The 23,300-nt window shown below is 60.9% G+C and overlaps 1 protein-coding gene across 3 annotated transcripts in view; it reads right to left on the bottom strand.

Annotated features, from left to right (window-relative positions):
- Positions 1 to 434: 434 nt before the first annotated feature.
- DCTN1 (dynactin subunit 1) overlaps positions 435 to 23,300 on the bottom strand; it is a 55,887-nt gene continuing 33,021 nt past the window's right edge. For all 3 annotated transcript variants that reach the window (XM_069014815.1, XM_069014816.1, XM_069014814.1), the window contains 24 exons: positions 21,330 to 21,518; positions 19,807 to 20,004; positions 18,876 to 19,080; positions 18,487 to 18,565; positions 17,727 to 17,886; positions 15,303 to 15,407; positions 14,953 to 15,144; positions 14,085 to 14,201; positions 13,223 to 13,375; positions 12,510 to 12,670; positions 11,394 to 11,562; positions 10,977 to 11,045; positions 10,478 to 10,540; positions 8,418 to 8,567; positions 7,558 to 7,719; positions 6,826 to 6,957; positions 6,564 to 6,692; positions 4,921 to 5,063; positions 4,464 to 4,630; positions 3,543 to 3,676; positions 2,766 to 2,955; positions 1,629 to 1,705; positions 1,289 to 1,378; positions 435 to 811 (listed from right to left, as the gene is read on the bottom strand). In XM_069014815.1, the coding sequence (XP_068870916.1) occupies positions 674 to 811; positions 1,289 to 1,378; positions 1,629 to 1,705; positions 2,766 to 2,955; positions 3,543 to 3,676; positions 4,464 to 4,630; positions 4,921 to 5,063; positions 6,564 to 6,692; positions 6,826 to 6,957; positions 7,558 to 7,719; positions 8,418 to 8,567; positions 10,478 to 10,540; positions 10,977 to 11,045; positions 11,394 to 11,562; positions 12,510 to 12,670; positions 13,223 to 13,375; positions 14,085 to 14,201; positions 14,953 to 15,144; positions 15,303 to 15,407; positions 17,727 to 17,886; positions 18,487 to 18,565; positions 18,876 to 19,080; positions 19,807 to 20,004; positions 21,330 to 21,518 (3,372 nt within the window). In that variant the 3' untranslated portion in view covers positions 435 to 673. The remainder of the gene's footprint in view (positions 812 to 1,288; positions 1,379 to 1,628; positions 1,706 to 2,765; positions 2,956 to 3,542; positions 3,677 to 4,463; positions 4,631 to 4,920; positions 5,064 to 6,563; positions 6,693 to 6,825; positions 6,958 to 7,557; positions 7,720 to 8,417; positions 8,568 to 10,477; positions 10,541 to 10,976; positions 11,046 to 11,393; positions 11,563 to 12,509; positions 12,671 to 13,222; positions 13,376 to 14,084; positions 14,202 to 14,952; positions 15,145 to 15,302; positions 15,408 to 17,726; positions 17,887 to 18,486; positions 18,566 to 18,875; positions 19,081 to 19,806; positions 20,005 to 21,329; positions 21,519 to 23,300) is intronic.

The raw sequence follows: 23,300 nt of genomic DNA, 5'->3' as shown, positions 1-23,300 counted from the left end.
CCCCCGTGCCCCCTCCGGGACCCCCGCCCGGCCCCGCGCCCCCTCCGGGACCCCCAGCACCCCCCAAGTGTCCCCCTGCTCCCACCCGGGACCCCCAAATGTCTCCCAGAGCTCTCGCCCGCGGCGCCATCCCAGGATCTGCGAATGTCCCCGTGGTTCCATCCCGGGGCTCTCTGTGACCCCCGCGCTCCTCCCGGGACTCCCAGTGCCTCTCCCGGGACTCCCAGTGCCCCTCCCGGATCCCTCCTGTGACCCCCGCTCCCCTTCCGTGACCCCCCAGCGCTCCTCCCTGGCCCCTGCTGGGACGCCCGGGGTCCCCCCCAGTGCCCTCCCAGTCCCCTTCCATGCTCCCCAGTGTCCCTCGGGGCTCCCCCCGGTCCCCTCCCGTGTTCCCCGCAGTGTCCCCGCCCCGGTGCCGGCTCCAGGCGCAGGAAGCACGTCCAGGGAAGTTTTATTGGATGGCAGGAGCACGGAGGGGCCGCAGCCCCGGCCCCACGGGGGTCCCGGCCGGGGGAGGGGGGGGGGGTCTGTAGTGTCCGAGAGCAGCGCGGGGGGCCCGGATCCCCCCGGGGGAAGCGGCTCCGGCTCCCACCCGCGAGTGGGGCCGGGGTAGGGGGGAAGCGGAGAGTCCCAAAGGGGGGGACAGCGGGGGCGGGGGTCCCTCGGGAGTGGCTCAGGCGACGAAGTGCTGGCGGAGGTGCTGGAGCAGGTCGGGGGTGAGCAGCACCCGGTGGGCCTGGCCGTGGCCCGGCGCGCACGGGATCGTCACCCGCCCGCACAGCGCCGGGCCCTGCGCCTGCTCCTGCTTGGCCTGCGGGGACAGCCGGGACCGCTCAGATGGGACCCCGCAACACCCCCCTGCACCCCCGGGAGGGGAGGTGGGATGTGGTGGTGGCTGTCACGGGGTGCGGGCTGGAGCCGGGGGTCTTCACCCACCTGATCCCTTGGGAATGGGGGGGTCCCTCGGGATTGGGGTTTGTCAGAACAGGGGGGCCCTCGAGGTTGGGGATCAGGAACAGGGGTCCCTTGGGATTGGGGTCCCTCAGGATAGGGGGGCTGGTGTCTGTTAGGATTGGGGTTCCTCGGAATTGGGGTTCCCTCAGGAAAGAGGGTCCTTTGGGATTGAGGGGCCCTGAGGAATGGGGGTTTCTTGTGAGTGGCGTCCCTTGGAATCGGGGTTGCCTCAGGAATGGGGGTCCCTCAGGAGTGGGGGGATCCTTTGGGATCAGGGTTCCCTCAGGAATGGGGACTCCTTGGGATTGGGGGTCCCTCGGGATGGGGGTCTCACCTTCAGGAAGGAGGAGGACGGGAAGGTGCCGAAGGTGGTGGAGATGCCAGCGCCTGGCTGCTGCTGGACCATCTCCCTCAGTGTGTCGTCCTGGGGGGAGCCACGGCAAGGTCACCCCAAAATCCACCCCATGGGGACCCTCATCACCCCCCAGAGCCCCTCACCCACCCCTGGGGACAAGGCAGAGGGGTCAAACCCGACTGTTTAGGGAGGAGAATGGCAACGGGCAGCACCTTGTCCCCTCAGTGCCACCAGGTGCCACCAACCCCAGCCCGGCGGTCTGCGGGGCTGGGCCGGGGGTGCCACCGAGTGCCCCAGCCCGGGGAAGGCCCTTGCTCACCTTCAGGGTGTCGATGGAGTTCTTGAGGGCACAGAGCCGGGCCGTCTGCTCCAGCAGCCGCGCCGACGAGCTCCTCGCTGCGGGCAACGGGAAGGGACGGATGGGCCGTGGTGGGCACGGACACAGCTGAGCAGCTGTGACCCACCTCGGGTCAGTACCAGGGGGTTTGGGGGGATTTGGAACTCCTCACGTAGGTACCAGGTGGGTTTTGGAGGGTTTTGATCTCCTCAGGTTGTTACCGGAGAGTTTGGGAGTTTTTTTCCTTCTCAGGTCGTTAGCAAGGAGTTTGGGGGAGTTTGACCTCCCCTAATTGGTACTGGGTGGGTTTGGGGATGTTTGACCTCCTCAGGTTGGTACCAGAGGATTTTGGGGGGGTTTCACCTCTTTGGGTTGGTACCAGAGGTGTTTTGGGAGTTGATACTGGGAGGGGAGTTTGGACCTGAGGTGTTTGACCTTCTCATGGTGGTACCAGGGGGCTTCAGGGGGTTTTGACCTCCTCGGGTTGGTACCTGAGGGGTTTTGGGGGAGTTTGATATCCTTGGGTTGGTACCAAGGGATTTCACAGGGTTTTGACCTCCTCGGGTTGGTACCTGAGGGGTTTTGGAGGGGTTTGACCTCCTTGGGATGGTACCAAAGGATTTCACTTGGTTTTGACCTCCTTGGGTTGGTACCTGAGGGGTTTTGGGGGAGTTTGAAGTCCTTGGGATGGTACCAAGGGATTTCACGGGGTTTTGACCTCCTCGGGTTGGTACCAGAGGGGTTTTGGAGGGGTTTGACCTCCTTGGATTAGCACCAGGGAGGATTTCAGGGGTTTTGGGTGTTGAGGGGCTCCCCAGCAGGGAGAGGCTGAACCACCCCAGAGCAGCTCAGCCCCTGGACACTGAGCCACGTCCCCAACACACCGATGGCCCTGGCCAGGGGGACATGGCTGAGCACTGTGGGGACACAGGGTTGTCCCCCTCAACCCGAACACCCCACAAACCTGCCACCAGAACAGCGCCCTCACCCTGGATCCCACCCCACAGCGAGCCCCGCTCCGGGCGGGACACATTGCTGCCAGTCCCTCCATGGGCAGAGGGACAACGCAGAGGTGACAAAGCACCCCCCAGAGCCAGGGAATGTTTGTGTAGGACCTACTGGATTTGCTCTGCCTCATGTCCACCACCTTGGCGTTGGCACTGAGCTGGTAGAGGGTCTCCAGCAGCTGCGTGGTCTTGCGGTACAGAGTCTGCGTGGGCAGCGCCTCGCCCGGCCGGTCGCGGGGCACGGCCACCCGCGGCACTTGCAGCGGGGCCAGGCTGGCCAGCTCCATCTTCATCTGTGCCCCCTGGGATCCGTGGGAAACGCCAGTTAGGGACAGGGAAAAGGGGGCAAACGCCGGGAAAAGGTGACGGGGAGAAGAGGGCAGAGGGAAAAATGGGGTGAAAGAGGAAAATCGGGGGATAAAACTCTGCTAAAGCTGGCAGGGTGTGGGTCTGGCAGGGGTGGGAGCAGGGACAGTCCTGGGAAGTGGCACCCATGGGAAGGTGACACGGGGCTTGCACGTGGGACTGGTTGGATTTGGGAGCTGTGGCCCAGTGAGCTGCTCCATGACATCCATGAATATCCATTAGAATAGCTGGTTAATTGGATTAGCTGCTGCTGTGCCAGTTCCTCATGGGGTGTCCATCAATCAATCAATCAATCAATCAATCAAGTTGTGCCAGTGGCGTCTGGACTGAGGGGACCAGGGCTGGCAGGGACATCACCAGCACCCCCAGTTCCACCAGCATTCCCAGCTCCCAGTGCTGACCCTGCTCTCAGCCCCTTCCCCTGCAGCCCACCAGACGTGGGGCAGTCGGAGCCTGTTCTCCAGCTCACCCCACATGGTGCCCGGATCCCATCCCACAGGGATCACACCCCGTTCCCCCTGACCTTGAGCAGGTTGTTCTCATTCTTGAGGTGTTTCAGGGAGAGCTGGAGGGCATCGATCTGCTGGAGCAGGAGGGGTGAATCCTTCACCTGGACAGGGCCGGAGCCGCCTCCCGGCACCTGCCCGGCACCGACACCTGCGGACGGGCACCGACCATCAGCGGTGCCACCCGTGACGGTGGCACGGGGACACGGCGTGCTGTCACCAACACGTGGCACCTCCCTGGAGAAGTCCTGGCTTCCACCAGCCCCTTCCCAAGGCTCTCCAGGTGAGCATCACCCCACTCCACATCCGGCACGGTTCCATGCTCATCCCTCCCTTCCCAACCCTCTGGAGCCACCAGCCGTGAACTCCCAGGGCTGGCAGCATCCCAGCAGGACCCGGATCCTTCCCCTGCTCCCAAACGGAGCCGTGTCCCAGGCTTTGGGTGTCCTGGGATATCGTTTCCCCCCGTGCACTGGGGGCTGCATGCGGGGTGTGTCCGTACCTCGCTGCTGTTCCTCTGCAGCACAGGGAGAGGGGCCGGGAGAGACAAGAAAAAGCAGGATTAAAGTCCCGGATTGGGCGGGAGAGGAGCTGTGGCTGGAGCAGCTCCCATCTCCCACGGCCACATTCGGGACCGAGCCCATTCCCAGCAGCTGGGATTGACCCAAGCAGGACCCATGCATGGCTCCCCCAGAGCCAGGGGTTTGGCACGGAGCTCCTGGGCTGCTCCCGCTCCTTTGGGAGCGAGAATGTGCCAGGAGGATTCCCGGGAGCCAGGGCTGGGAATGTGGGAGAGGCTGCGGCTCCACGAGCGCCAGGAGCTGCTGCTGTGGGAGCACCATTCCCGAATTCCCGGGCACGCATCATGCCCAGACCTCCTGTGCCAGGAGGGCATCCCAGCCCCATTCCAGCAGTGTCCAGGGATGCTGGTCACTCACCTCCGGCGATGCCGGACACGATGGAGGCCACGCCCGAGGCCGGGGCCCCCCGCAGCCCCTCGATCGTCCGCTTGGACTGGTTGTTCAGGCGCTGCTTCAGCTCCACCTTCTCCGACTCCAGCTGGTCGATGTCGGCCTGGAGAGCATCCATGGTCTCCTCAAATTCCCTGGGAAGAGCACATGGAGGGACGTGTGAGGCCAGGGATGCTGCTCGTCCTGGACTCCTCGTCCTGTCCCTCCATGCCTTGGCCCCAGTCCCTCTGCAGCTCTCCTGGAGCCCCTTTAGGCCCTGCAAGGGGCTCCCAGCTCTCCCTGGCTCCTTCCCTTCTCCAGGGGAACATTCCCAGCTCTCCCAGCCTGATCCAGAGCAGAGGGAATCCAGCCCTCAGAGGATCTCCATGGCCTCCTCTGGATGAGCTCCATCAGCTCCACACCCCCAGCCCCATTCCAAACTCACTTCTCCTTCTTTTTGAGCAGTGTCTGGGTCTCATCCAGCTTGGTCTGGATCTTTTCCACGCGGTCATCCGCGTCCTTGGATGCGCTGTCCAGCTTCTTCTCCAGGAGGCTGAGCCGCACGTTGGCCTCGCTGAGCTCCTCGCCCTGGAGCAGCAGGGAGGGGATCAGGGAGCTCCGGGAAGCCCCCAAATCACCCAATTCCCACGGCTGGAACCCAGGAACAGCTCCCAGCTCCGGCCCTGTGCACCCCAGAACGTGGTGGGGGCAGGATCTGGATGGCAGCACCTCCCTGCCCACAGGAAGAACATTCCCAGGAGATCTGGATGGGACTTGGGATCACCATCTCCATAGGCAGGAAGTCACCAGGAGTGTGGAGGTGAATCCCACAACAGCCGGGAAGGCAGGGATCAGTGAGGGACAGGCAGGGATCAGTGAGGGACGGGCAGGGATCAATGAGGGACGGGCAGGGATGAGTGAGGGACGGGCAAGGATCGATGAAGGATGGGCAGGGATGAGTGAGGGACAGGCAGGGATTGGTGAGGGACAGGCAGGGATTGATGAGGGACGGGCAGGGATCAGTGAGGGACGGGCAGGGATTGGTGAGGGATGGGCAGGGATCGATGAGGGACAGGCAGGGATCAGTGAGGGACAGGCAGGGATCGATGAGGGACAGGCAGGGATCAGTGAGGGACAGGCAGGGATTGGTGAGGGACAGGCAGGGATCAGTGAGGGACGGGCAGGGGTCGGTGAGGGACGGGCAGGGATCAATGAGGGACAGGCAGAGATCGATGAGGGACGGGCAGGGATCAATGAGGGACAGGCAGGGATCGATGAGGGACGGGCAGGGATCAATGAGGGACAGGCAGGGATCGATGAGGGACGGGCAGGGATCAATGAGGGACGGGCAAGGATCAATGAAGGATGGGCAGGGATGAGTGAGGGACAGGCAGGGATTGATGAGGGACGGGCAGGGATCGATGAGGGACAGGCAGGGATTGATGAGGGACGGGCAGGGATCGATGAGGGATGGGCAGGGATGGGTGAGGGACGGGCAGGGATCAGTGAGGGACAGGCAGGGATCGATGAGGGACGGGCAGGGATCAGTGAGGGACAGGCAGGGATCGATGAGGGACGGGCAGGGATCAGTGAGGGACAGGCAGGGATCGATGAGGGACGGGCAGGGATCAGTGAGGGACAGGCAGGGATCGATGAGGGACAGGCAGGGATCAGTGAGGGACGGGCAGGGATCAGTGAGGGATGGGCAGGGATGGGTGAGGGATGGGCAGGGATGGGTGAGGGACGGGCAGGGATCAGTGAGGGACGGGCAGGGATGGGTGAGGGACGGGCAGGGATTGATGAGGGACGGGCAGGGATCGATGAGGGTCAGGCAGGGATGGGTGAGGGACGGGCAGGGATGGGTGAGGGACGGGCAGGGATCGATGAGGGACGGGCAGGGATCCATGAGGGACGGGCAGGGATCGATGAGGGACGGGCAGGGATCGATGAGGGACAGGCAGGGATGGGTGAGGGACGGGCAGGGATGGGTGAGGGACGGGCAGGGATCGGTGAGGGATGGGCAGGGATCGATGAAGGATGGGCAGGGATTGGTGAGGGATGGGCAGGGATCAGTGAGGAACACCTTACCTTGATCTTGAGGGACTTCTTCAGCTCCTTGATGACCGTCTCCCTGTCCTCCAGCTTCAGCCCCAGCCCCTCGGCATCCGTGATCTCCGCCCGCAGCGCGGCCGCCCGGAGCTCCGCCGGCGGCGTGGGCTGCACCGGGACCAGCGGGAGAAGCGGGATTTTAGGAAGAATCCCAGACAGCAGCAGCTGCCCAGCTCCCTGCCCCGTGTCACCCACAGCCTCCTGGTGACCGCTGACAATGATGGAACAGAGCCCGGCCCACCTTGTTCTGCGGGCGGTCGGCGTCGTACTCGCCCTCCTGCATGGCCGTGGCCATCTTGTTCATGGTGGCCATGAGGATGCTGCAGGACTGGCGCAGGCACTCGTAGGGATTGATGCCCTGGGAGCCGTAGATCTGGGAAGGATGGGAAGGATCTGGCTGGTGGCTCTGGGCTGGGCTCACAGCCCCCAACCCACATCCCACAGCTGGGGTTTCCCTCTGATGGTTAAAATGTCCCTCTGATGGTTAAGAATCATCCTTAAAATCCACATCCAACACAAAACCTTCACTTCCGTCAGCAAATCCACCCCAAAAATTCCCGACACAAAAATCAAAGGATTGTCATCCCAAAACTGAACAGAAGTGGAAAATCTACACAAAATCCACCCCTTGTCTCTTCAGTAATTACACCCAAATCAACACAAAACCCGGAGACACCACATCCATCGTGTCCAGGGAAAGAGCTGGAGAGCTGAGGGGCCTGAGGTGGCTCAGCTTGGAGAAAAGGAGGCTCAGGGGGGACCTTCCCCCCTCTCTACAAGAATTCCCCACGATCATTCCCCTCTGTGGAATACAGGAATAGGGACGGGACACCCCACCACACCCCCTCAGCGAGGCCACGGAGCCGCAGGGACAGCACAGGGCAGGGGACGGCGCGTGCCTGCGGCATTCCCCGGCCGCATTCCCAGCTGGGAAGGGTGGGAAGGATGTGCCATTCCTGGAAGGATGTCCCACCTGCTCGCTGACTTTGAAGGCCAGCTCCTCGAGGCGTGGGGCCGGCAACCCCTCGTTCTCGGCCAGCGGCGCGATCAGCTGCGCCCCGGCCGCCGCCACCTCCTGCAGCACGGCCACCACCCACGTCAGGTGCTTCCGGCATTCCAGCAGCGTGTCCGACACCTGGCAGGGCAGAGAGGGATGAGTGGGAAGGGCATGGACATGTGGACTCCTGGAATCTGCACAGTGGCTGCTGGAGCGTTGCTGGGATTGGGGAAAATAACGGAAGGATGGAAGGAAACGGGTCCTGGATGTGAAGCCAGGTCTCCGTATGAGATGGGAACACAAATCCAGAGATGCCACATCCATTGTGTCCAGGGAAGGAGCCCGGGGAGAGGCTGAGGGAGCTGGGAAAGGGGCTCAGGCTGGAGCAAAGGAGGCTCAGGGGGGACCTTGTGGCTCTGCACAAGTCCCTGACAGGAGGGGGCAGCTGGGGGGGGTCGGGCTCTGCTCCCAGGGAACAGGGACAGGAGAGAGGGAACGGCCTCAGGCTGGGCCAGGTGGGATATCGGGAAAATTCCTCCTGGGAAGGGCTGTCCAGCTTGGCACAGCTACCCAGGGCAGGGTGGAGTCCCCATCCCTGTGGATTTAACATCCATGTGGATGTGGCACTTGGGGACATGGGGTTGTGGTGGCTTTGGCAGTGCTGGGGGAACTCGAGGGTCTCCGAGGGAATTTCCAACCTAAACCAGTCCCTGATTCCATGATCCCAGCTCAGCTCACCCTGAGCTGCTGCCCAGCTTCCCCAGCGCGTTTGCTGCCGGCCCAGTGCATCCCACAGCTCCCAGTTTGTGCCTGAGGGGTGTCCCTGCCCCGCTCACCTGCGCTCCGAAGCCCAGGGCCGCGGGAATTCCCGGCGCATCCGTGCCCGGCATGCGGCGCCGGATCTTCTTGCAGAACTGGCGGATGTCGCTGCAGGACGTCTCCAGGTCCTTGAGCAGGATGGCCAGGTCGGCTGCCTCCTGCCCAGCCTGGGGACACAGAGGGGCCTCAGAGGGACACAGGGACAGGGAGGGACCTCAGAGGGACACGGGGATAGAGAGGGACCTCAGAGGGACAAGGGGACAGGGAGGGACCTCAGAGGGACATGGGGACAGGGAGGGACCTCAGAGGGACAAGGGGACAGGGAGGGACCTCAGAGGGACACAGGGACAGGGAGGGACTTTTCAGAGGGACACAGGGACAGGGAGGGACCTCAGAGGGACAAGGGGACAGGGAGGGACCTCAGAGGGACACGGGGACAGAGAGGGACCTCAGAGGGACACGGGGATAGAGAGGGACCTCAGAGGGACATGGGGACAGAGAGGGACCTCAGAGGGACATGGGGACAGGGAGGGACCTCAGAGGGACACGGGGATAGAGAGGGACCTCAGAGGGACATGGGGACAGAGAGGGACCTCAGAGGGACACTGGCACAGGGAGGGACCTCAGAGGGACACAGGGACAGGGAGGGACCTCAGAGGGACAAGGGGACAGAGAGGGACCTCAGAGGGACACAGGGACAGGGAGGGACCTCAGAGGGACAAGGGGACAGAGAGGGACCTCAGAGGGACATGGGGACAGGGAGGGACCTCAGAGGGACAAGGGGACAGGGAGGGACCTCAGAGGGACACAGGGACAGGGAGGGACTTTTCAGAGGGACACAGGGACAGGGAGGGACCTCAGAGGGACAAGGGGACAGGGAGGGACCTCAGAGGGACATAGGGACAGAGAGGGACCTCAGAGGGACACGGGGATAGAGAGGGACCTCAGAGGGACATGGGGACAGAGAGGGACCTCAGAGGGACATGGGGACAGGGAGGGACCTCAGAGGGACACGGGGACAGAGAGGGACCTCAGAGGGACACGGGGACAGGGAGGGACCTCAGAGGGACACAGGGACATAGAGGGACCTCAGAGGGACAAGGGGACAGGGAGGGACCTCAGAGGGACATGGGGACAGAGAGGGGCCTCAGAGGGACATGGGGACAGGGAGGGACCTCAGAGGGACAAGGGGACAGAGAGGGACCTCAGAGGGACACAGGGACAGGGAGGGACCTCAGAGGGACACGGGGACAGGGAGGGACCTCAGAGGGACAAGGGGACAGAGAGGGACCTCAGAGGGACACAGGGACAGGGAGGGACCTCAGAGGGACACAGGGACAGAGAGGGACTTTTCAGAGGGACACAGGGACAGGGAGGGACCTCAGAGAGACACAGGGACAGAGAGGGACTTTTCAGAGGGACACGGGGATAGAGAGGGACCTCAGAGGGACACGGGGACAGAGAGGGACTTTTCAGAGGGACACGGGGACAGAGAGGGACCTCAGAGGGACATGGGGACAGGGAGGGACCTCAGAGGGACACTGGCACAGGGAGGGACCTCAGAGGGACACGGGGACAGAGAGGGACCTCAGAGGGACACGGGGACAGGGAGGGACCTCAGAGGGACAAGGGGACAGGGAGGGACATGGGGTTAGAGGACCTTAGAGGAACGTGGGGACACAAAGGGACATGGGGTCACAGAGGGACCTCAGAGGGACACAGGACAGAGGGACCTTAAACAGAGGGAGCTCAGAGGGACACAGGGACCTCAGAGGGTCATGGGGAGAGAGAGGGACCTTAGAGGGACACGGGGACACAGAGAGACCTTAGAGGGAGCTCAGAGGGACACAGGGAAAGAAGGACACAAGGACCTCAGAGGGACATGGGGGGAGAGAGAGAGATCTCAGAAGGACAAAGGGACACAGAGGGACCTTAGAGGGACACAGAGGGATCTCAGACAGGGGGACAAGAAGAGATCTCAGAAAGAGGGACACGGGGACAGCAGGGAGCTGGCACGTGCCCTGCCATGCCGGCAGGTCCTACCTGGAGGAAGATCCTACCTGGAGGAAGATCCTACCTGGAGGAAGGCCCGCAGCCGGCACACCTCCACCCCCATGCAGTCCAAGGCACTCTGGGTGAACTGTGGGCACAGGCACAGGGACCCTCAGCACAGGCACAGGGACAGGGAGGAGTCCCAGGGCACACTGGGGCAAACTGGGGCTTCAGTCCCAGGAATTCCAGGATGGACCCTGCCACTACTCCAGGAATTTCAGAGGCAGCCGGGCAATTTTTGGTCTATTTAGGTTTTACTCCATGGGGTGCAGGATGCTGCTCCTTCCCTTGGGAATTCCGGGACACAGCCCACCTCCCCCCCTGAGACATGAGGGTCTCCACACTTCCATTCCTGCTCTTCCCGTCCCCATGTCCCCATTCCCTGACCCCGGAGCCCTTGTGCCACCACTGGGGAAGAGCAGCTGCACTGGGCAGGGGCAGCAGGGGCACCTCAGCTCCCACAGGGATCCAGGGGGGGCACAAAGGTGGAAAACAGGGATCAGGGAAGGGTTGTCCCCACTCACCTTGATGTGGTCGGCCAGCTGCAGGGTGCAGTCCTCAGCCTGGTCGGCCAGGTGGATGCTGTACAGGTGCTGTGGGAACGGCAGGATCAGCATCCACGTGGAAAAACCCAACGTGGGAACACAAAAAAAAAACCCCAAACTTGGCAGGTTTGGGCCAATTTTTAAATGGAATTAACAACAGTGCCCCAAAAGAGCCGGTGGTTCTTAATTCCACAGGTGAGCAGCGTGGGAGTAAGGAATGTGGGGGTGGGAGAACCACATCCCCCGGGGGACACGGAGCAGGGAACACAGCCAAGGTCAGCTGGGTGACAACACCCAAAGGAAAGGAGCTAAATCCCAGCTGATCCATGTGATCCAAAGGCAGGATATCCAACAGCTGAGGTGGCACCTGCCCCCAGGTGTCACCCCCAGCCCCACCTGGTAGTACTTGATGGCTTTGGTGAGCGGCTCCACGTTGACGGTCTCGTCCAGCTGGTCCTTGTGGAGCAGCTCGATCAGGAAGTCCAGGGAGCGCTCGTGGACGCTCATCTCGGGGTACAGGGTCCCCACCTTCTTGTACACCTCCACACTGCAGCGGTTCAGGGCCCTGAGGGGACAGGGACAAGGACGTGGGAAATCGGAGCCCTGAGGCACTGCTGGCCTGGGGGATGGGGACACGGCCCAGACCTGGCTGGTGCTGGTGGGCTGGGTCCTTCCCAGGGGGACACAAGGAGGGTGACAGAGAAGTGACCCCTCACGAGGGAATAAGGGGATCCTGCTGCTTTCTTCTAGCCCAGCTCCCAAATCCCTTCCTGCGTCACCCCTTGGGAAGCACACAGAGGGGTCACAGGGAAGGGGATCCTCACAAGGGAGTAAGGGGATCCTGCTGCTTTTTTCTGGCCCCCAAATCCTTTTCCATGTCATCCCTTGGGAAGGACACACAGAGGTCATGGAGAAAGGGATCCCACTGCTTTTTTCTAGCCCGGCTCCCAAAATCCCATTTGATCTCTTCAGGGACACAGAGAGGTCATGGAGAAGTGACCCCTCATAAGGGAATAAGGGGATCCTGCTGCTTTCTTCTAGCCTGGCTCCCAAAATCCCATTTGATCTCTTCAGGGACACAGAGAGGTCATGGAGAAGTGACCCCTCATAAGGGAATAAGGGGATCCTGCTGCTTTCTTCTAGCCTGGCTCCCAAAATCCCATTTGATCTCTTCAGGGACACAGAGAGGTCATGGAGAAGTGACCCCTCATAAGGGAATAAGGGGATCCTGCTGCTTTCTTCTAGCCTGGCTCCCAAATCCCTTCCTGTGTCACCTCTTGGGAAGGACACAGATGTCAAAGAGAAAGGGATCCCACTGCTTTTTTTCCAGCCCGGCTCCCAAAATCCCTTCCCGTGTCACCCCTTGGGAAGGACACACAAGGAGGGTCACAGAGAAACGACCCCATCCCAAGGCAATAAAAGCGATCCCACCACTCTCTTCCCCAGCCCAGCTCCCTAAATCCCTGGAATTCCGCCCCGCAGAGGGAGGGAAGGGGCGGGGCGGGTACTCACTGCTCGTATTTGTGCAGCGTGGCCTGGAGCAGGCTCAGGGAATAGACGAGGCCGGCGGCGAAGCTGAGCTGCTCCCCCGGGGCCCCGCGCAGCCCCGCCCGCTCCGCGCAGCTCTCGCTCAGCTCGAACCTCTCCTGCGCCTGTTTGCTGATCAGCTCGGCCTGGAGGGGACAGGGAAATCCTTCAGGGCATTCCCGCTTCCCTGCTCTGTCCCGCTGAGCCACGGAGAACAGCCCCTGCAGCCTCAACGAGTGACCTGTGCTTGCGGAGTGACCGCTGGCACCGCACTGCCTGAGCGCTCTGACCGCTGAGCCACCACCCCCGCCTGCTTCCTGCCCTTCCCTTCTCCCAGACCATTTTAGGATCACGGAATTATTTAGGTTGGGAAAGTACCTGAAGATCATCAAGTCCAATCATCGCACCAGCACCGCCACTGACCCATGTCCCCAAGTGCCACATCCACAGGGCTGGTAAATCCCCCCAGGGATGGGGACTCCACTCTGCCCTGGGCAGCTGTGCCAGGGCTGGACAGCCTTTTCCAGGAGGAATTTTCCCAATATCCCACCTGACACCCCCCCAGGGACGGCCACTACAGTCACACAAGAAGTCCTTTGGACTTTGGGAAGTCCTCCAATAGCAAACACTCCAAATCCCCAATTCCCTGGGGACAAAGGTGTCGTTTCCCAGTCCAGCTTCTCCCAAGCCATTCCCACCTTGCAGATGAGGCGTGGGATGAGCAGGAGCACCAGGACGCAGTCGTGGTCGCCGCCGTGCCGCAGGAAGCTGTCGGGCATGAAGGAGGTGAGGAGGGACACGTGGCGATTGGCCTGCTGCACTTCCATCTGCCGCAGCTCCATCTCGATGGCCTGCGGGGACACCGAGTCACCCGGCTGCTCCGGAGCCTCCCCGGCACAGCCCAGCTCAGGGGAATGAAGGGTGGGAATTCTGTTCCTTGGAGAATGCCTCAGCTCCTGCCTGGGGTCTCCCAACCCACCCAGTGCCACCCCCTGCCATGGGCAGGGACAACTGCCATAGACCAGGTGGATCCAGCCTGGCCTTGGGCACTGCCAGGGATCCAGGGGCAGCCCCAGCTGCTCTGGCAATTCCAGCCCAGCCCCTCCCCACCCTCCCAGCCAGCAATTCCTTCCCAACATCCCAGCCCAAGCTCCCCTTTCCCACTGGGAAGCCATTCCCTGCCTCCTGGCCCTCCAGCCCTTGGCCCCAGTCCCTCTGCAGCTCTCCTGGAGCCCCTTTAGGCCCTGCAAGGGGCTCCCAGCTCTCCCTGTGTCCTTCCCTTCTCCAGGGGAACATTCCCAGCTCTCCCAGCCTGATCCAGAGCAGAGAGGCTCCAAAATCCTGGAATGGTTTGGGATGGAAGGACCTTAAAGCCCATCCAGTCCCACCCCATCCAAGGGCAGGGACACCTCCCACTATCCCAGGCGGATCCAAGCCTGGCCTTGGACACTGCCAGGGATCCAGGGGCAGCCACCACTCTGGGAATACCCCGGTGCTGGTGCCTCAGGAGCTGGTCCCAGGGCACGGATAAGCCCATCCAGAGTTTCCTGCTGGCTCTACCTTGGCGTGGGCTTTCGTCTCTGCAAATTTGATCTTGAAGTCGAACATCTCCGGGGGCGGCTGCTGCTGCTTCTCCGCCGACGCTTCCTGCTGGCTCATCAGCTCCCGGTTCACGTCCTGGGCACGGGGAGATGGGGCATGGAGACGTGGAGATCGGGGACCCCAGACCCTCAGCGACCCCATCCTCAAACCTCCCAGTGCCCCATGCTTGGGAAGGGTCCTTGTGCAACACCCGGTGAAGGCGGAGGGGAGGGAGAGGCATCAAGCGTGTTCCCATCCAGGAATATCCACAGGCTCATTCCCCTGCTCCTTTCCGTGCCAGGAGACCTGAGCCCATGGCTGGGATAACCCCCACAGGGAAGAACTGATTCCCAGTATCCCACCTAAATCTCCACTTTTCCAGGATGAAGCCATTCCCTGGCTCCTGTCCCTCCAGCCCTCATCCCAAGTCCCTCTGCAGCTCTCCTGGAGACCCTTTAGGCCCTGAAAGGGGCTCCCAGCTCTCTCTGTGTCCTTCCCTTCTCCAGGTGAACATTCCCAGCTCTCCCAGCCTATCCCTGCAGGAGAAGGCACTGGGGGGCCTTCTGGCCCTCCAGCCCTCATCCCAAGTCCCTCTCCAGCTCTCCTGGAGCCCCTTTAGGCCCTGCAAGGGGCTCCCAGCTCTCCCTGTGTCCTTCCCTTCTCCAGGGGAACATTCCCAGCTCTCCCAGCCTATCCCTGCAGGAGAAGGCACTGGGGGGGTGGGTGTCCCTGGGGAAGCTGGGTGAGGAACCCACTCAGCCCCCAGCCTGTCCCCCATCCCAGGGGATGATCCCACCGGGTCTCCTGGTCACCAGGCGAGCTCCAGGAGGAGCTGGGGGTGCTGCACCTGCAGGTGAGCCGTGAGCTCGCGGTACTTTTTGATGGTCTGCTGGTAGTCGGCCACGGTCTCCTGCGCCGCCTCCACGCGCTTCTCGGCCTCGCGCACGCGCGCCGTGGCCATGTCCAGCTGCTCCCGCAGCTCCAGCTCCGTCTCCCGGGCGTTCTCCTGCAGCTCGTCGTTCATCTCGTTCATGGCTTCCTGCGGGGAGGCGGCACCAGCGGGACACGGTCACACGCGGCCCAGCCCTGTGAGGAGCTTCCCCAAATCCCGCTGGCTCCGCAGCTGGGCGGCTCCATCATTCCAGCCCCCATCCTGCCCCCCTGGAGCAGCTGTTATCCCAGGGGATGCTGCCTTACCAGGTCCCCGACGGTCTCGCGCAGCTCCCGGACCTTCTCCTCCAGGTCCAGGTTTCTCTCTGTCAGAGTCTCCACCATCTCCTCAGCACCCAGCGCTGCATCCACCTGCAAGGACACCCATCCCAATCCATCCACTGCCAGGACAACAATCCCAATCCATCCACCTGCAAGGACACCCATCCCAATCCATCCACTGCCAGGACACACATCCCAATCCATCCACTGCCAGGACACACATCCCAATCCATCCACCTGCAAGGACACCCATCCCAATCCATCCACTGCCAGGACACCCATCCCAATCCATCCACTGCCAGGACACCAATCCCAATCCATCCACCTGCAAGGACACCAATCCCAATCCATCCACCTGCAAGGACACACATCCCAATCCATCCACTGCCAGGACACACATCCCAATCCATCCACTGCCAGGACAACAATCCCAATCCATCCACCTGCAAGGACACACATCCCAATCCATCCACTGCCAGGACACCCATCCCAATCCATCCACTGCCAGGACACCAATCCCAATCCATCCACCTGCAAGGACACCCATCCCAATCCATCCACCTGCAAGGACACACATCCCAATCCATCCACTGCCAGGACACCCATCCCAATCCATCCACTGCCAGGACAACAATCCCAATCCATCCACCTGCAAGGACACACATCCCAATCCATCCACTGCCAGGACACACATCCCAATCCATCCACTGCCAGGACAACAACCCCAATCCATCCACCTGCAAGGACACCCATCCCAATCCATCCACTGCCAGGACAACAACCCCAATCCATCCACCTGCAAGGACACCCATCCCAATCCATCCACTGCCAGGACACACATCCCAATCCATCCATGTCCCAGGACACCCATCCCAATCCATCCACTGCCAGGACACACATCCCAATCCATCCAGTCCCAGGACACCCATCCCAATCCATCCATGTCCCAGGACACCCATCCCAATCCATCCACTGCCAGGACACACATCCCAATCCATCCATGTCCCAGGACACCCATCCCAATCCATCCATGTGCCAGGACACCCATCCCAATCCATCCATGTCCCAGGACACCCATCCCAATCCATCCATGTCCCAGGACACACATCCCAATCCATCCACTGCCAGGACACACATCCCAATCCATCCATGTCCCAGGACACCCATCCCAATCCATCCACTGCCAGGACACCAATCCCAATCCATCCACTGCAAGGACACACATCCCAATCCATCCAGTCCCAGGACACACATCCCAATCCATCCATGTCCCAGGACACCAATCCCAGTCCATCCAGTCCCAGGACACCCATCCCAATCCATCCATGTGCCAGGACACCCATCCCAATCCATCCATGTCCCAGGACACCCATCCCAATCCATCCACTGCCAGGACACCAATCCCAATCCATCCACTGCAAGGACACACATCCCAATCCATCCAGTCCCAGGACACACATCCCAATCCATCCATGTCCCAGGACACCAATCCCAGTCCATCCAGTCCCAGGACACCCATCCCAATCCATCCATGTCCCAGGACAACAATCCCAATCCATCCACTGCCAGGACACCCATCCCAATCCATCCATGTGCCAGGACACACATCCCAATCCATCCACTGCAAGGACACACATCCCAATCCATCCAGTCCCAGGACACCCATCCCAATCCATCCACTGCCAGGACACACATCCCAATCCATCCATGTCCCAGGACAGCCATCCCAATCCATCCACTGCCAGGACACCAATCCCAATCCATCCAGTCCCAGGACACCAATCCCAATCCATCCACTGCCAGGACACACATCCCAATCCATCCATGTCCCAGGACACACATCCCAATCCATCCATTGCCAGGACACACATCCCAATCCATCCATGTCCCAGGACACCCATCCCAATCCATCCACTGCCAGGACACACATCCCAATCCATCCATTGCCAGGACACACATCCCAATCCATCCATGTCCCAGGACACACATCCCAATCCATCCAGTCCCAGGACACACATCCCAATCCATCCATGTCCCAGGACACCAATCCCAATCCATCCACTGCCAGGACACACATCCCAATCCATCCATCCACCTTGGAGGGATTGCAGGGAACAGGGATCCTTCCTGTGAGCTTCCCAAGGCAGGATCATCCTCATCATCCCAGCAGGAAGGTGGGATAGGTGGGCACGGAGCAGCCCTGGGAACACGGAGCACCGTCCGTGCCCTGTGCCCACATCCAGGCAGAGCCCAGCACAGCCCCACTGCTGGAATAGGATGTGGGATTAGGGAGTATGGGACCAGGAGTGTTGGTCCCTGCAGGTCCCAGCTCTCCAGGAGTCTCAGTGCCCCAAATGTCCCCAAACTGCCACGAACGGTCCCAAATATCCCGTCCCACCTGCCCCTCACCTGCTCCTTGAGCTCATCCACCGTCTTCTCCGCCTGCTTCACCTCCTCCTGCAGCTTCTCCCGCTGCTGCCGCAGCGACTCCAGCTCCGTGTTCTTCTTCTCCATCTGCTTCTGGAGCTTCACGTGCTCCTGCTTCTCTGAGGCGGACAAGTCCCGCATCCTGGGACAGCCACAGGTCCCGTCAGGAACACTGATGGGATGCTGCTCCTGGGGGGCACCAGCAGAGCCAAGACCCCCTGCCCGCTCCAGCCGTGATAAGGGAGCTCATCCATCCCCATCAGCCCCTCCCTGGTGGGGACATGAGCAACGTTCCCAAAATCCAGCTCATCCCCAGTGAGGGATGGGTCCCACCGGGACTTCTTGGTTGTGGAATCCCAAAGGAAAAGCCTCTGAGCCCCAAGCCCTGGAAGGTGGGATCACCCAGGGCAAGGCAGATGCCAGGGCTGGGCAGGGTCTGGATCATGGGAATTAGGGAATTAGGCACGGGAATAGTCTGGAGTGGCTCATTCATAGGGAATCCATAGGGAATTAGGCACGGGAACAGTCTGGAGCAGCTCATTTTGTCCCCATCCCCACTGATTCCCTCAGACAAGGCACTTTCTCTTTCCCTGTGGATGCTTTAAGAGCTTGGCAAAGATCCAAGATCCATCAGCAGGAACGACATGGGCTGCTCCAGAGAGGGATTGGGATCAGTGCTCTCGGACTTAGGGAGCACAAGAGGCCTGGGAAGGAATTTTGGGAAGCACAGATGGGCTCCCACCTGACAAGAGCCTCCTTGAGCCTGGCGTTCTGCTCCTCCAGCTGTTTGACCTGGTAGCTGGATGCTGCTCCGTCGGAGCCTGCGGAGGAAGGGAAGGATCAGAATCCCAGAATCCCAGAATCCCGGACTGGTTTGGGTGGGAAGGGACCTTAAATCCCACCCATTCCGACCTCATTCCGTGGGCAGGGACACCTTCCACTAGACCAAGGTGCTCCAAGCCCCTCCAGCCTGGCCTTGGACACTTCCAGGGATGGAGCAGCCACAGCTTCTCTGGAAAAACCCATTCCAGTGCCTCCCCACCCTCACAGGGACAAACTTCTCCTCAATATCCTGCCAAACCCCACCCCCATTCCCCATTCTCCAAGCCCAACGTTGCTCTCCCTTCCCACCTTTCTCCTCGATCTCGTGCTTGAGGATCTCCAGGTCCATGGTGAGGTATTCCACCTTCTCCTTGAGGGAATCCACCTCCTGCTGCAGGGACTCCGCCCGCTCCTCGGCCATCTCCTTGTCCAGCGTGGCCATCTCGATGGCGTCGGCCGTGTCCGCCATCTCCTCCATGTACCTTTCCTTGGCTTCCAGGGCATCCTTGGCTTCCTGTGGGACAACACAGCAGGTGAGGGGACCCCAAAACTCTGGAGAGACCCCACAATAGCCCTCAGGAAATTATTGTCCCTCAAGGGTCTCCCAAATCCAATGGATTTATCTGGGATGGGAGGGGGCGGCCCAGTGCTCCAGGGTGTCCCACTCCCCTCTTCCCTGCTCCAAACCTGGCAGGAAAACCATCTGCAGGTGAAGAGAAAGGGATGGAGACAGGGAATAGTGGAGCAGACAGATAAATCCCTGGGGCAAGAAACCAGGAATCCACCCTGGAAAAGTAGGGCAGGGAGAAGGAAACGCTCCTTGGCTGCTTGGATGGAGTCCTGGGAGCTGCAGGAACAGGGGAGGGGGAAAGGGAAGCACCTGGGCAAGGAGGGGAGAGGGAAACTCCTGGAAAGAGAGAGAGGGAAGAGGGGAGCACCTGGAGAGACAGAGGGAAGAAGAAAGCACCTGGAGAGAGGAGGAAGCACCTGAAGAGAGAAGGAAAGAGGGAAGCACCTGGAAAGAGAGGGAATAAGGAAAGCCACGTCCCACCTCGGCTCAGCCCCAATTCCCAAATGCACCTGATGTTGATTTGGAGCAGAGGAAAAGACCTCGAGTCACACCAGGGGAAGTTTGGTTGGATAATGGGAAAATCTCCTTCCAGAAATGTTTGTCAGGGCTGGAATTCCCCCTGGAGTCACCTCTCTGGGCACTGCCCCATTCCCAGGGACACTCGCTCACCTTCTTGGCCTCCTTCAGGCGCTTCTGGAGCTCGGCCTGTTGCTCCTGCATTTTGCTCTTCCATTCCTGCACCTGCTCCAGCTGGATCTTGTACTTCTCCAGCTCCTTGAGCTTGGCCTTGTCCTCATTCCGCTTGATTTTCAGCGTCTCCAGCTTCTCCTCAAGGTCCCGGACCTGAGCACGGAGATTCTCCTCCTCCTACAACACCAAGCCAAGAATTAGGGAAGGAGCAGGGACATCCCTTGGAGAGAGCTCCGGGGACATTCCTGGAAGCCCACGGAACCTGGCCTGACTTTTGTCATCGGTGCTGGGGCAGTTTGACAAGAGAGGGACTTGGGACAAAGGATGGAGAGCCAGGACAAGGGGGAATGGCTTCTCACTGCTAGAGGGCAGGGTTAGATGGGATTTTGGGAAGGAATTCCTGGCTGCGAGGGTGGGGAGGCCCTGGCACAGGGTGCCCAGAGAAGCTGTGGCTGCCTGATCCCACTGCAGCATCCACGTCATTCCCAGGTGATCTCCCCCCAGGGAAAACTGATCCAGGTCCTTTTCCAGCAGCTCAGCTCCCAGGGCAGGGAAAGGCTGATGCCAGCATTCCTGAGGGAAGGGCTGCAGGGATGAGGGGATGTGACCGCCCCTCCCTGGCAGCTGCCACAGGGCTAAAGCTTCAAATCCCAAAGCCGGGTGACAGCAAGGAACAGGGCTTGGAAAAATCCTGCACGCAGCGCAGGAACCTCCCACGGATTCCTCCTCTGCTGCTTTCCCAGCCTGGCCATTCCAATGTCCCCAAACGAGCCACTTCTGCACCCAGCCACAGGAACCAGCTCCCAGAGAGCTCTGGGAACTGGGGACATGGGTGGGGACAGCCCCTGTTCCCACCCCGAGGTGCCTTCTCCAGCTCTCCCTTCCACACGCAATCCCGGAGCTTTGTCCTCTCCCGCTCTTCCCTCCCTGGCCTCGTGCCCCAAATCTCTCCCAAGCTCTAATTTAAACTCATTAATCAGAGCAGGATGGAAGTGATGGAAAACTGTTTTAAAGATCAAAGCAGGAATAACTCTGTAACGATTAGAAATCCCTGAATTTGGGAAATACTGGACTTCTCCAGATGGGCTTTGCATCCCAAGGCAGGAGGGCGCCCAGTGCATCCACCCCAGTTCTCCCAACACCAGTGGACGTTCCCAACTGGACCCTCTGGATTTAACAGGATCAAGCTCTGACTCAGAGCCTCGACCCCCACCCACCAAACCGCTCTGACACCACCTGTGTCCCACAGGGACCTGGGAAGGGATGGAGGTGCACTAGGAATTCTCTTTGGAAGTGTCCTCCCAGCTGTGCTGCCTCTGCCTTTGTCCTGGCCACCTCTGGCATTCCCAAGCCCAGTGACCACCCCCAGGACCCTCCAGGGCACCTCTTCCTCCCTTCTTCCTCCTCCTCCCAGTGCTGGGGGCAGTTCTCTCTCCTCCCTCAGCGGCACCGGCAGAGCCCAGAGCTCACCTGGGCACCGCTCAGGGCAGGGCACAGCTCACCTTGGTGGGCGAGGGGGCCGGGGGTGCCCCCGGGGAGCCCAGGGAGGGCGTGGGGATGACGGGGGCCACCAGCGGGGTCTGGGCGGGCGTGCCGGGCTCGCTGCTGCTCATCTCCCCGCCGGACGCCGAGGCCGATCCCGAGGGCCCGGCCGTGCCGCCGGACGCCGATGATGTGGGGGTCCGGGTGGGCTGCAAGACACCGGCACAGGCGAGGGGGAGTCAGGAGGGAACATCCCGAGGGATGGTGCTGCCACTGCCTCCCTCCGTGATGCCTCAGCAGGTGCTGCTCCAGGTGGCTCCCAGATTCCCATTTCCAGCAGGGGAAACCTGGGGTGTGGGGACAGTGGGGAGATCCTGATGTGTGCGAGCCACTGTGGGAACCCCCAGGAATGCTGCTCCGGAGGAATTCATGGATAATCCATTGGGGAAGGAATCCACAGGGTGCCCAGAGAAGCTGTGGCTGCCCCTGGATCCTTGGAAGTGTCCAAGGCCAGGTTGGACACTGGGGCTTGGAGCAGCCTGGGACAGTGGAAGGTGTCCCTGCCCGTGGCAGGGGGTGGCACTGGATGATCTCCAAGGTCCCTCCTGATCCAAACCATTCCATGATTCCAGGATTAAAGGTTCCAGCTCCAGAGGGCGAGACAGCAAAACCTCAGAGCCCACCAAGATGGGAACTCAGTTTTAGAGGAACAACAAGAAAATCAACAAGGAGTGAATTCCCAGAGTCCAGTGGGGCCTGGAGGGGCTGGAGCTGCTTCGTTAATGCTTATGAGGCTGTTAATTAATCCCTGTCTGAAAGCAGGTGATGGGAGAAGGGGTGAGGGAAGCACCAGGTGCCCCCCAGGCTCCCACTGGTCTCCTCGCTGACCTTATTTCTGGAGCACTCACCTCTGGCTGTGCAAATTCAATCTCCTGCCTTAAGTGTATCCCTGGAAATGGGATTTTTTGGTGCCATGAGGGTTCACCAGGTGTGTGGTGTCACCCACGGGCACAGCTGGGAAGGAGAAACATCCACCCACTGCCCTTATTTTGCCCAAAATGGAGGCAAATCTGAGTAAACTCGACTGCAGCAAATCCAGCACCCCTTGGATAGGCCCAGCCTGCCCTCCTGGGATGATCCCAAGCACAGAAAACAGGGAATATCTCAGTGGCACAGAGCCTCACGTGCCTTCTCCCAGATACAACTCAAAACAAAGATGTTTGTTGTTCCTGGTGCTTTTGGGGTCACAAATCCCACACAGAGAGCAGGGTTAGGTGGGATATTGGGAAGGAATTCTTCCCTGTGAGGGTGGGGACGGAGGGGAGGGCCTGGGATGGAATTCCCAGAGAAGCTGTGGCTGCCCCTGGATCCCTGGAAGTGTCCAAGGCCATGCTGGACTGAGCTTGGAGCACCCTGGGATAGTGGAAGGTGTTCCTGGGTGGAACTGGACGGGCTTTAGGTCCCTTCCAACCCAACCCATTCCATGATTCCAGGATCCTGCCTCCACCTCCCTGCCCAGCGCAGGCATGATGCCAAAGGCGTGAGGAGCAGGAGGTCCCACAGGACATCCCTGCAGAGACAGGAACAAGAACCATTCAAACCGAGGGAACGGGATGGGATCCCAGTGCCCTGGGGCTGACGGAATCCACCTCTGCCTCTGCCTGGGGCGAGGTCCTGGAAGCATCCAGTGAGGACGGAGCCCTCCCTGCAGCCCCCCCGGCACAGGCCCAGATTCCAAACTCAATCTTCGAGGATTTCCCTCCCACATTTCCTCTCTTCTGGCCACGAGTCCCTTCCCAAGGTGAATCCCGAGGGCCAGCTGTGCCCACACACCCCACCCAACACCTCAGGCTCGCTCAGGCCCCGCTCAGATCCCGCTGTGAAACGCCCGGCACAAACTGGGACAGCCAGGGAGGAGCAACCCCCGCAGGGACCCCCTGGCAGAGCCTGGGCACTGCCACATGGATTTCACACTCTTCCATGGACATTCC

This window comes from Aphelocoma coerulescens, chromosome 4, assembly GCF_041296385.1.
Source record: "Aphelocoma coerulescens isolate FSJ_1873_10779 chromosome 4, UR_Acoe_1.0, whole genome shotgun sequence".
Taxonomy (NCBI): Eukaryota; Metazoa; Chordata; class Aves; order Passeriformes; family Corvidae; genus Aphelocoma; species Aphelocoma coerulescens.
The sequence above is the reverse complement of the archived record's forward strand: the minus strand, read 5'-3'. Positions and strand labels throughout refer to the sequence as shown.